The sequence below is a fragment of the Papaver somniferum genome, chromosome 11, assembly GCF_003573695.1.
Source record: "Papaver somniferum cultivar HN1 chromosome 11, ASM357369v1, whole genome shotgun sequence".
Classification (NCBI taxonomy): domain Eukaryota; kingdom Viridiplantae; phylum Streptophyta; class Magnoliopsida; order Ranunculales; family Papaveraceae; genus Papaver; species Papaver somniferum.
This window is the reverse complement of record NC_039368.1, coordinates 30,456,158-30,470,126: the sequence shown is the minus strand read 5'-3', so window position 1 is coordinate 30,470,126 and position 13,969 is coordinate 30,456,158. Positions and strand designations below refer to the sequence as shown.

At 36.2% G+C, this 13,969-nt stretch overlaps 1 protein-coding gene across 1 annotated transcript; it reads left to right on the top strand.

The window, feature by feature from the left end:
* Positions 1 to 8,826: 8,826 nt before the first annotated feature.
* On the top strand, positions 8,827 to 13,296 carry LOC113323836. Its single transcript, XM_026572180.1, has 6 exons — positions 8,827 to 9,471; positions 9,821 to 9,913; positions 10,046 to 10,279; positions 10,810 to 10,912; positions 12,350 to 12,579; positions 12,878 to 13,296. Exons 1-6 carry the CDS (start codon positions 9,146 to 9,148, stop codon positions 13,098 to 13,100), a joined length of 1,209 nt encoding a protein of 402 aa, XP_026427965.1. The 5' UTR covers positions 8,827 to 9,145; the 3' UTR covers positions 13,101 to 13,296.
* The last annotated feature ends 673 nt before the right edge of the window (positions 13,297 to 13,969 follow it).

The following is a 13,969-nucleotide window of genomic DNA, read 5'->3' as shown; positions in this document are numbered from 1 at the left end:
CTGCGGTTTAGACACTCATTCGAAAAATGAGCAAAACCTTTACACTTAAAGCACTGTGGAATATCCTCGTCATCAGTCTCGTCAACATCCCCGTTTTTAGGAGGAACACAATTGTGAGGTTTAACTGATGACCTAGGTTTATCTCTGGAGAACCGTTTACTTCTCTTCAATAGAAGATCTTTAAACTGTCTTGTGATCAAAGAGACTGACTTGTCAAGATCTTCATCTGATGAATCATCCTCAGAAAGATCATCTTCAAAGATGCAAACACTTTTACTTTTGTCAAGTAATTTAGTGTTCTTTTGTGCTTTGAAAGCAACATCCTTTCCGGATTTGGATGTAAGTTCATGATCAAAGATCTTTAACTTCCCAACCAGCGTATTTCTGGATAGAGCATCAAGGTTATTTCCATCAACGATGGCATGCTTCTTAGAGTCGTATCTAGATGAGCGATATGCGAATTTTCATCACAATTCCCTTTGCAGGAATAGTCTTATCCAATGCAAAAGATGCATTAATAATTTCAGACACTTTGTGATTAAACTCATCAAATGAATCTTCATCTTCCATATGAAGGTTTTCGCAATCGGAATTTAGGTTTTTAAGCATGGCTTCCTTTTTCACTGGCATTCCCTTAAAATACGGTTTCTAAAATATCCCAAGCATCTTTAGATCGAGTGCACGTAGTCACATGGTGCTGAAGATCTGGAGTAATGGCATGAATGATTGCATTTAAACCATCAGAAGTTTGCTTTGCAGCAAGAATCTCAGCAGGGTCATATGCACCAATATCCTTTGGAACGGTCGCATCTCCTACTGCAACAACGGGAGCATCATAGCCAGTAATTACATAAACCCATGATTGAAAATCACGCGCTTGAATAAAGGCACGCATAACAATTTTCCACCATAAGTAATTTGAGCCATCGAAGACTGGTGGTACGTTTATAGAGATAACATTTCTGTCCATATCAGATCGCTATAAACATAGACTTATAAGGTCTTTAATGTGTTTGCATGCTCTGATACCAATTGAAAATGCGGGGGGTACAACAACCCCACCAAACAATTTGTTTGTCAATATGAGAGGACATACTCCAAAATACTTTCTAGAGAATCAACTAGACAGTCAGACTCAATCTAGAGAAAAGTGTATACAAGAGTTTATATCTCTATTTCTCAATTCAATCTACAATCAAAAAATAGAAATTTTCGAGCCCGAATACAAGAGAAGCAACTTGAACGATACCAAACACCAATGTTCAAGCATCAATCAATTTCAATAAACAACCAAAGATTGGATTTCCTAATTGATCTATACAACGCATAACCTGTGATATTTCAATTATATAACAAAATATAATGCGGAAAAGAAATAACACAGACACCAGAATTTTGTTAACGAGGAAAACCGCAAATGCAGAAAAACCCCGGGACCTAGTCCAGCTTTGAACACCACACTGTATTAAGCCACTACAGACACTAGCCTACTACCAATGAACTTCGGACTGGACTGTAGTTGAACCCTAATCAATATTACACTGATTCAAGGTACAGTTGCGTTCCTTATGTCTCTGATCCCAGCAGAATACTACGCACTTGATTCCCTTAGATGATCTCACCCATAACCAAGAGTTGCTACGACCCAAAGTCGAAGACTTGATAAACAAATATGTCTCACACAAAAAATTCTATTGGAATAGATAAATCTGTCTCCCACAGAAATACCTATGAGTTTTTGTTCTGTCTTTTGATAAATCAAGATGAACATGAACCAATTGATAAACCAGTCTTGTATTCCCGTAGAACAACCTAGTATTATCAATCACCTCACAATAATCTTAATCGAATAGTGAAACAAGATATTGTGGAATCACACAAAATGAGATGAAGGTATTTGTGATTACTTTTCTATCTTACCTATCATAGATATAAATCTTGATCCAATTTTATAATTGTACTCAACACAATAGAAACAACAAGATCATATCACGCAACTACATAGAAAATAGTTGGGCCTGGCTTCACAATCCCAATGAAGTCTTTAAGTCGTTAACCTACAGGGTATAGTGAGAAACCTAAGGTTAAAAGAGAATCGACTCTAGCTTATGCAACTAGTAACACAAAGAAGTGTGGGGATTAGGTTTCACAGTTGCTAGAGTTCTCCTTTATATAGTTTTCAAATCAGGGTTTGCAATCTAAGTTACCTTGGTAACAAAGCATTCAATAATCACCGTTAGATGAAAAACCTGATTCAACCAAGATAATATCTTTCAGCCGTTAGATCGAACTTAACTTGTTACAAACAAATGAAATGTACCCTCATTTAGGTTTATGTAACCGTACCTAAACGTGTACACCATGTTGGCCCAACAATAGTTAACCGAAGTTAGCCATATGATCACTCTCATATCAACCTTGTTCATCTTAACCATAACTAGTTCAAATTACTCAAATGAAACTAGTTAAAGAGTTGTTCAATTGCTATATTCTCATAGAAGTATACAATAACACAATTGAAGAAAAATCGGTTTGATTCACTCGAATCAATTCATGAAAATTATAGCCACGGTTTGCAAACACTGCATTCCTCATTATATAAATGTTTAAGTTCATGAACATAACCGAATTTACAACTTTAACCTTCAAGTATGCAAATAGGTACGCATACTTGAAATACCCGGACCAAGATTGGGTTTCGCCAGTACGTAAACGGGTACGCGTACTTCCAAACCCAGCAGAAATATTCAGACATGAACCTTACGCCAGTACGTGAACGGGTATGCATACTTAGGTTCCCGGATTTCTCAAGGCAACATGTACGTATAGGGTGCATATACTATGGTTCAGTACATGAATTACATATGTGCAAGAGTACACGACATGTTATATTCAATAATGGTTAAGTTTTTTAAACTCTTATTTCAATCATTGAAACTTTCATAGAGGATGACAATAGACATTTTCACACACTATTAGCATCAAAGCAATTTTCAAGTTATTGAAATAATCATAACGAAACATTCCAAGTCTACACCAAATGATTGTATCACACAAACCATGTAAGATGTTACTCGGAAATTTTCACATGATCATCTTTTGACTTGCGTCAAGAATATAAGATAAACTTGGTCAAAGCGAAAGCTTGCCAACACATATTCCGAGAAACACATAAGCTGAGCTCGAAATCTCAAATGTGTATAATAGAAAACTATATCGTAATGAGGTAATACGACTTATATCTCAATATACGAGATAGAGTAGAAATAGACTTTCCAAGTGATAGATGAGTTTCGGTCTCCACATACCTTTTGTTGATGGAGTTCCACAAGCTCTCCTCAGTAATTCTTCATCTTCAAATGATGAACGCCGTGAAGTCTAAGGCTCAACTACACAATCTATGTCCTAGTCCGAGACATCTATAAGTAGACTAGAAATCAAGACTTATAGTTTTGATCACTAACATTGACAAACATGCTTGAGATAAAAACGCATGCGAGTTCGACCGAGCAGTGCTCTAACAACCGATATCGGTAGGAATGTATCCCAATCGACGTTCTGGGAGAAAGATTATAAAAGGTTCGCCGCTGGAAAGATGAACATTCATGGGCGTGATTGTCACGGATTGACGCATCATTTTAGTGTAATTAGTTGTAATGTATCGGAATTCGTCGCTCAATTAATGAAGAATCACAAAAATCAGCTCGGTGAAGCCGAACAGGAAATGGAACCCAGAACTCTAGAGATGTGGCCAACATCTCACCGCGGTCGTCCTTTCGACTTCCATTCTTGTTTCAACATTATTAGGGTGCTCATCAATTACGGTCCCTACATCGCCCTTGGAATTCCACCACCCGCCGAGAATTGACGCCTATGTAGTAGTTGTTTTAATCTAATGTGTTTCTTTTATTATCATGTATGATGTGGTTGTTCAATGCAGTATGTTTTTATTTATAAGATTGATGGTGCAATGTTTAATCGAGGAAAATTTTAAATTACTTATGGTATTGATGATGCAAATGTGAAGACATCCACATGTTTGGTTTTAGATAATCGTTACAACACAAAATAAACAGCAAACTAAATAACATAATACCATAGTGAATCAATTTTTCCTTCAACTTCAATCTGTCCACTCTACCAAAAAACACTAGGACATTCCCCAAAATGCCTTCCATATGTGTCTTCTTCATAAGAAGTCCGCAAATGCATAAAAGTCTTGCAATCAGGCTTTGAGCATCCACTGAACAATGTTTTTATTTATGATCTCCATATCCACAATGCTTGCAGTGTAATAATTCCTTATTCAATTTGGCTTTAAGTTTGAAGTTTTTGCATAGGTGTTGCAATCTTTTCTTATTCTTCTTTTTTAATCTTCATAGCATCATCTAGCATATGTGGTTCCTATGGAAAATTGGGATCTTGACATTGCAAATACCTGAGCTTTTCCGGTTGTGATTCAATCACCATTCTGATGCGTGAACAACCTTCCCGCGGACATTTTGAATACATCCAAGGGCATTGCATAAGAATGTGGTTATCCATGAAACATAATGGACAAACCTCTTTTGCTTCGACGCATAATATTTCCTTCGCTTTGCCTTTAGAAAACATGGTGAATGCTGAGAAAGAAATCTATTGGTTTGGTTGAGAGGCCACCCTAATGTTGTATTTATAACAAGAAAATAGGCGTTGGTAAGTCAAACAGGCGGTTTTAGTAAAGTCGCGCGGTTTTACTACAAACACAAACTCCTATGGTAATTCAAACGGGCGCTTAAAGGAAAGCCGCGCGGTTTTACTTCAAACGCCAACGACTAAATTTCCAACGACTCGATTTTCTTTCTCGGCCTATAAATTCCATTTCTCCCATATCCAAAAGCACACCTTCTTCTTTTTTTTTTCTTCTAAAACTCTTAATCTCTCACTGTGCAGACATATTTTTTTCATAGGGTAATCACTGGTGTGGGATTTCAAGACGGTTTTTTTGGGATAATGTTTTTCTAATGTTCGTCTCACTGACGGGAAACCCAGGAAACCGAGATGCTCGTTGATTGCGTACTCGTTCTCAATCTATTAGGCTTGCAGTCCAACCATTTCTTGCTCTGGTAATGGAAATTGATCGAGAAAAGTTCAGCGGTGTAACTGAAGATGACGTGATCCAAACAGCTCTTGATAATTGAGAGGAACCTCACGGTCCTTTTCGTTATGAAGCGTGTTTTATAATTCTAAAAGATGGTACATATCGGTCACATATGTACTGCACTCGAATGCCGCTCCCGGTCTTTACAGTGGAAGAAGATGTTACTCTTGTTCGATCTTGGTTACATCGTATGATGAGACCATTGAATAGTGACAATTTCTGGGAAAGAGTATTGGGACATTTTGTAGCATCAGAACGAATTTGTAAGAAACAGTAAGAGCCTAGAACTAAGAATTGCATTCATCACTAAAGAAGTTAAACATTCACGGAAGTTTTGTGGATGGTTCACCGTAGCTATTCTGGATTATCCAACAAAGAACTGGTGAGTATCTTACCTTTGTCCTCACTGATCAAATGCATCATAAATATCTGAACTTGTTGTTTATCTGTTTTACAGAATCCCATCGCTCTTACCAAGTTACTGAAGAAAGCAGAAGAGAGTATAAGCATTTTGAATGTTATGAACTCTACAAAGAGAATGTCGTTGGATTTGATGTAGTTTAATGTTTTTGTTGTGGTTTATTAAAATGTATTTTTTTTTTGAAGCATGAAATTTATTAAGCTAATAACCGGATATTACACTAGGGTATGTGTTACCCAAAGATTCATAAATTACATTTGGATTGGTATGCCATGAATCTATAGCAACGAGACACTGCATCAGGAAGTGAGCAACAATCTTCAGATTATAGTTGCACCGGGGTGTGATGTTGGAGTTGGTGTCGAAGGTCGAAAGTTCTTCGGTCAATGCTTTCCATAATAAAAACGGTATTTTTAATGGACACGATAATATCCATAAGATCTTTGATGGTGGTAGATGGTGCCAATGCAGTTGATCTGAGGTCATAGTAACGTGTACGTATCCAGTTGTTGTGTTGTATTGTCCGAACGATACTTGGTTACCTCCTTTTGTTCTTGCTTGATCCATAGATTCTCGCCAATGTGTGCTAGTGTTGGCCATAGTTGTTGGGAAGTCATCCCTTGGATTCTTTCTCATGCTTGAATAAGGAGGGTCGAACATTTAATACATAACTGAGGTTGCAGTTAAGATACAACAAATCTAATTCCACTATTACACTTAAAATACGAGGAAACAAACAAGGACTGTAGTGCTAACTCAAATGGACCAAAACCTAACCTAAACTATGTGCTTTATAAGCGAGCACTTACAGCTAAGACAAATAAACTAACTATTACAATTTCACCTATGATTGGATAATAATTAAAATAAAACTACCAAGTAGTAATAGCTAAAGTAAACTGAAGAACCAGAAGTTAAATAGGGTGGAAGATCCACCAGCTCAAGGGAATTACTTAAAACTTTAAGTTAAAGGGTGTTGTACTGTGGTTTTATAAAAATGTTCTTCGATGTGGCTCCTTAATCTTGATCATGTTCTGAATTAGATAATGCTACGAGTTGTTGGTGTTCAAAAAATATTGTAATTTTGAGAGGTTGATTTGCAATAACCATAATTCTCATAATTCTTGCCCTTGTCCATTATAAACCATTAGATTGTTGAATAGGTTGTTGAATGCTATCGGACCTTGAAGATTTGGAACATAAGAATTGGCATTCACTCAGGATGAGCGAAATATATGAATGCTATGTAAGATAATTCTTAACTCTGTAAAGTCTAGGAATAATCCAAGAATGCTTGATAGGATCTCAAAGTAGATTCAAAACCCAATCTCCAATTAAAACTAGCTTCTTGCCTCAAAATCTAGATCAACCATGACCTAACACAGACGAATTCACTATAGGGTAAATCTACCTTTTACACTGAAAAATTTCAACCAACGTCCAACAAAAACAAGGCATCTAACATCACACAAAGGGGATTACTAAGACCACCAACAAGAATTAAACTTCAGAAGTATTGAGTTGACTAAAGTGCCTGGTGGTAAGAGGATAGCAGAAAGGGTTGCCTTATAAAGTTTAGGTTTAAAAACATAGGAGAAAACATAAAACTCTGGAATATTACCATTCCAAAACATTTATATGATTTTTTGGAGAGGGCAAGCTGAGAGAAAACTAAATGGAGATGGGGAAATCAAAAAAGCATTGGAGGATAGTCAGAGAGTTATGAATTTTGAATGATTTGATTTCTGATAGCAGGGCAACGAGAAGGTTGAATTTAATAGAATCTAATAGCTTTGAAGGTTAATGATGAGGCTAAGCAAGAGACATGGAGACAAAATATTAGTCATAGATCTGATATTGCAAAAATATGAGGGTAAAAGGGGTGGGCAGCAGAGGAGAATCAATCTTCAGTTCTCCTAGACAAAGATCAATATCATATTGGAGACGGTTAAAGTTTCCTGAGATACCATAAATATCAAAAAAAAGGCCGACGCATGAGGAAACCCAACTCAGATGAAAATCCATTAATAATAGCCATTAACCTCCATCTAGCAATCGGTCGATACCCAGAGATAAACACATCCCTGTTAATCAATCCATCTTCCCGAACAACAACAAAAACGAGCACAGACAACAACAGTAACCCAAAACTTCAAGGAACATCTCCAATCCATCGATTGGAGTTAATAATCAATAAAAATCATGATCAAACCACAGATCTAGCATCTAATAACCCTTAATTCATCCCTAGTGCCAGTGGATCAGACGATTAGCTAAGGTTTTGAGGATTTTTCATGGAGAATTTTCTTAGGGTTTTCTCTTTCCGCCGTAGCGGAGGTTATTTTTCCTGTGTGTTGTTGTAGTTTGATTTTATTTTCGAGTTTAAATTGTAATAAATTTCGCTTAATCTGAAGTGGAAATCTATTTTAAAATCTAAATATTTTCATTCATTGATAGTTAATGCCAATTCTTTTACAAGATATAAACTTAGTCAATAATAAAAAGTACTAAACAACTTCAATAAAAATCAAGTACAAGTTTTGGCCTCCTGTTTATCTTCATTTGATGTATCTTCCTTTCAACGCGCTCTTTGACAGTTTCGCCTTTGTTTTTGAATTTTTTGTTGTTAACTTTCAAAACTGGAGCTCTTCTTTACCTTTTACGGAACATTTTCTTGGAGCAACTTCAAAAACTTGCACTTCCTTCATACAATTTTCGATCTTTTTAAAAATCCCACATACCTTAGAAACAACAACTTCAAGTTTTGCATCGCAAAAAAGTGTGATCGCCTTTTCAGCCATTTCACCAACAATAAACTCAAAAATTGAAATAAGTTTTAGAAGAGAAAATTCAAGAGAAATGAATTTTGGTGTGAGTAAATTGTTTAAAAATGATGGTAATTCATAGAGGTAAAAAGTGAATTTTGAATTTTAAAAAACTAGCCGTTGGCGTTTTTGCTACAAACGCCAGCATTCTAAGTTCCATCACCGCGTTTGTGCTTTTAGCGCCGGCACTTGTTCTTTCAACGCCGACGCTTTTTCTTCGAACGTTAGCGTGTGTCATAAGCTCTGACGCTTAATGATCAACCGCCCAATACTTTACCGTAGTGGAAAACGTGTTTGGTCATCCACCTAGCTCAACAAAAATTTTCATCCGACCATTACCATAGGAATTGCCTTTACAACATCTTTCACATACATAAGCACCAATAATCATTTTATTATCGGGCTTGATACTAATAGGCTCATCCGGTCTCGGAACATTACCCGTACCCATCATCATACCGTTTGAGGTATGTCTCGACTAGTGATCAGTGATTACTAGTTGCTCGCAGTATCCATTAATCCATTAGAGGAGGATGAAGAAGAACAAATGCAACCGTCAGTCTCTCTGGTCAGTAGTTTAGGAGAAGAAGATAATATTCCACTCTGTGATTCCAGTCGAGACTACACCCAACAAAACTCTATGATTACTTACTTTGCTTTCTTTATAAACCCTAACCTCCTTTTTCATCTTCTTTATTAGGAAGAGTACTACTGAAGACTCTCTCTTCTTTTCTGAATGCACACTTCCAACAAAAAGACATGGCGATTTTTCACAGAGCTCCTAAGAATAAACAAAAGCAACCTAGATCTCCGATTCTCTATCTGGTTATTTCAATTTCAGTAATTGCATTTCTTTTCATACTATCTTGTTGGAATTCTACTTCTAAATTCTCTTTTCCCACTGTAAAAGAAGCCCTACAAAATGTAGTATCTTCCTCCTCTATTGATCATACTTTAGAGAAGAAATATTTGTATTGGGGTAATCGAATTGATTGCCCTGGTAAACATTGTCATTCTTGTGCTGGTTTAGGTCATCAAGAATCTAGTCTCAGATGCGCACTTGAAGAAGCCATTTTTCTCCAAAGGTAATTTGATTTTGGGATTCATTATTCACATTGGATTTACAAATTCATATCATTTCTTTTTATGAATTTTTAGAGGTTGCGTCATAAATTACTTCTTTGGGTTTTGGATCATTATTGGGAGAAATCTGTAGCACTGTATTCTGAAAATAGGGTTTGAATGTGATTAGTTATGTCAAACTTTAACCTTTCTTTTGTTTTCCTTAGTGGAAGTACATGCGTTTCTCATGAGTTTGTCTTGAAAGAAATGATTAACTTTTTCTTTAAATGAGGACTTGTTTTGTGTTTTGTATACTTTTTGTGTGGATTTTTTATCTTCTTTCCGTAATTGATGTTCTGAACTGCTCTGTAGAACTTTTGTGATGCCTTCAAGGATGTGCATTAGTCCCTTGCATAATAAAATGGGAAGTCTCGATCAGCCTAGCAATTCAAGTGCTGACGACAGGTAATACTTATGTACCATATATTTCGGAAACAGATCTATGATTTTTGTTTACACAAATGCCTTTTGAAATCTAAACTCCTCAAATGTTTGATCATTTTGTAAAGTCTGAACGTGTCTTATTTTATCTCGTAGATGGACAGAGAGCTCTTGTGCTATGGACTCATTGTATGATTTGGAACTCATATCTAAAACAGTTCCTGTAATCCTTGATAATTCAAAGGTTTGGTATCATGTGCTATCAACTAGTATGAAGTTAGGAGCTAGAGGTGTTGCTCATGTAGAAGGAATAAGTAGAAACGATCTCAAAGAAGAGAAACGCTACTCGAATCTGTTACTCATAAACCGCACTGCAAGCCCTCTTGCTTGGTAGGCTTACTTTTCATTATTATCTTCTTTTTCTGGATAATTTCACTTTCAGTAACAGTTGTCTTCATTTTGGACTTTCCTAATTAAACTTGTTAGAGCACATGTAGTGGCTTGTTCATTTGTATAATTTGGAGGAGGGAGAGTGTAAAACTCTTTGTTCGTGTGTATTTCTATTTCCGGAAAGTATAAATTTTTCCAAATTTGCTTCCTATTTGATAAAATGTAGAAAATCTTCAAATGTGCCAGTTCAATAGAATAACTAATGATAAGCCTTGTTTTAGTTGTGCAATTACCACTTAGAGATTATTAGGCTTGACTGATTCATTCGATTGATTGAGTGAACGGTCAACCTGGATTGTGTAGGTTGAAGAGCGTTTTACTAGTCAGATGCAAAATTAAAGCAGCTAGAATTTTAGTTAGTTGATAATGTGCATTTTTACAGATGTAATGATCCATGTGGTTATCTAGTGCCACTTGAGTGAAACTATATAAATTTTGATGAATGACATTTGACCATGATATCCATCCAGGTTTATGGAGTGCAAAGATCGAAAAAATCATAGTGCTGTAGCGCTCCCATATTCATTTCTGCCTTCTATGGCAACCAAGAAGCTTCAAAGAGCAGCAGATCAGGTACGTTGTCCGTAGGGAACATCATAAATTTATGCAGTTTCTGTTGTGAAAATGTGACATTTGATGTGTACTTGGTGTTTATGGTATGTGTCTGAAAATCCCTGCTAGGTAATTATCTTGTGAACCAAATCGAGCTTTATCATGTTTCACCGGTATGTAAGTATTTTTAGATTCTAGGTGTATACGCTGGATCCAAACTTCAAATTGCAACAGCTTAATAAGATGTTCTAGTCATAAAAGTAATTGGTACGTATGTCTTTTTAGATTCTAGCTCTATACGCTGGATCCAAATTTCAAATTGCAACAGCTTAATAAGATGTTCTATTTATAAAAGTAATAGTAATAAAACTCAACATGGTTGTTTAAGCGTCCTATTTTTAATTTCACAGATGAGAAACACTATTATGTGGACCACGGATTCTATCTGCCTTAAAATCTGTATCCTCCATATTATTCTGGTTTTTATTTGCTATAAGTTATAACTGCAATGTCATGGTTTCCATTTGGAAAAGTGCTGCATTAGCATTGAGCTTACTTATCAGCACCCAACCTCATCCTAAATCTGGAGGAAAATAAACCAGCCTGTTTATTTATTGTAAATATTGATCTGGACCACCCATTTTCCTGGAATTAATCCATGAGTTAAGACCTTCGAGCATAGTAGAGCAATCTTCTCACTACAGGTCAATGAAATCCAGTTAAGAGGAAATTTAGGAAACAAAGTAGAGGTACGAGTTTGTACTTCGTCTAGAAATTTTTACAGATAGTATTAGTCAATATAGTTGAAAAAGTAGTTTGACACAGTAACATAAAAAGTCACTGTTCTGGTCATCTGGTGTTTATATTGTGGTATGTGCATGTTGTGGTGACAATGGTGATGGGGCAGCAGTGGTGGTTAGACCCTGAATCCCCAGGTTTAGGATTTGTCAGGTTCATATCCTAGAGCATTGGTCCGACTTTTCAACCGTTTTAACTTCCTCTCTGTTACTCAGGTGGCTGGTTGAAAAAGAATTTTTTTCCTTAAAGGTAAGGCGATATTATAGTGTTCATAATAGGAAGTAAAGTGTTAAGAGTTACGTACTATTAAACTAACTATAATCAGTATAGCCAAGTACCAAGATCTTCTGACAATGTGTTGGATTAGAAAAAACGACACTAGCAATACCGGGGAGAATCTGATAGTGGACAAAAATAGAAGATAGAGAAAGCTTACATATGATGTTTAGTCATGTAGAGTGAGTTAGAAAAATGCAATTTGAAGTGTTAAGCTTACACCAAAACATAGTCACGCTTACAATCCCGGATCATGTTGTTCTTCTTTAACTTTCTTGCAAATATTTAGGCTTGCACAAAAGAGGGTGTGAGGGTTTTTCTTTGGCGAAGATATTCTGGCTTAGTGTTTTTAGTTTATCAACCCCCAACATTCAATATTTGCAGATCAAGCAGCTGCTTGGTGACTATGATGCTATTCATGTTCGGCGAGGTGACATATTAAAAACCAGAAAGGACAGGTTTGGAGTTGAAAGAAGCCTTCATCCTCACTTGGATAGGGATACTCGCCCAGAATTCATTCTTCAGAGAATTGCAAAATGGGTTGAGGGTGGACGAACAATTTTCATTGCTTCTAATGAGAGGACGCCTGGATTCTTTTCCCCTCTCTCTTCCAGGTACAGCAACTAGTGGAAAATCTTTTATTTCTCGTTGTCTACTGAAAATAGTAATATGGATTCTTATACTTTTCTTCTGCAACATTAGCCTATTGTGGTTTGCATGTATATATTTACGCTAGTTGGTTCTCTATCCTGTCAGTTTCAGGACTCAAAAGACTTTGCCTTAAACACATAATTGATGTGACAACTTAAATTTTTTCATACGTCAAAACTTTCTTGCCCACAAGATCATGAATTCATGTTGGTTAGTGGTTGATATGCGAAGTAACGCTTTTACATTGTTCATTTCTTGCAGGTACAGAGTTGCGTACTCGTCAAACTTTAGTAGGATTCTGGATCCTGTAATTGAGAACAATTACCAACTGTTCATGTTAGAGAGGCTAATCATGAGGGGAGCTAAGACCTTCATTGGAACATATAAGGATAACGAATCAGATCTCAGCTTAACGGATGATCCTAAAAAGAACACCAAGATCTGGCAAATACCCGTCTATACCATGGACGACAAAGAGAGCTGATTGTCCATTTCATTTCATTTTATTCTTTATTTCTCTTTTCTTCCCTTTTTTTATGGTTGGAAGAAGTTTGTGAATCAGGTTTTGAAGTTAGCTTTTGGCTTCTTGATACCCAGAGAGACAAATATGGGTCTGTTAATGTTGTAATTAATGATATCGGCATTTTTCTTTTTAATACAAATGATTTCCTTTTCCTCCATGTAAAAAAAGCTGCAAAATGCAAATGTTCAAAGCACACTTGTTACTCGCCATTGCAGACTTGCTGAACTTGGAACTGGGCAATCAATCCAACGGATTGGCCAATACCAAAGATGTACGGCAGCAAGCTTCTAGATGTTACTCATGTTAGCACCCTATTATGCCTTGTTTAAAAACTGTATTATGAACATTCTGGTTCACGGTGTTTAAAAAGAAACTTTTATGGTGTTTAATTTGGCAATGTTGGAAGTCTCTATGACTGTTAGTGTAAATTATGACCACAAAGTCCGTTCCTATTGTGGAGTTTTGTCTGGTTGTTAAATGCGAGCAACGTATATGAGCAAATTGGCCCTGGCAAGCCGTGTTATCACGCGCAGAAAAGGGAATGCAGACTTGATTACATGGAAAAGAAAACAGACTTGATACACAGTACATGCACCTCTTTGCCCATTTAGTGAGATAAAGCACATAAAAAGGGAAAATAGACTTAATTAGGAAATCTTAAATGACATAAACAACATTTTATACCATAACTGGTTACAAATCCTACGGGTGACAATTAAAACAGGGCGCCAATTTAAGTCAAATTTTGAAACTTTTATGCCTCGTATACATGTTATTTATGATGAAAATTATTCAAAAAAAATTTAGTTTCCTTTTGTGTTTCATAGTCT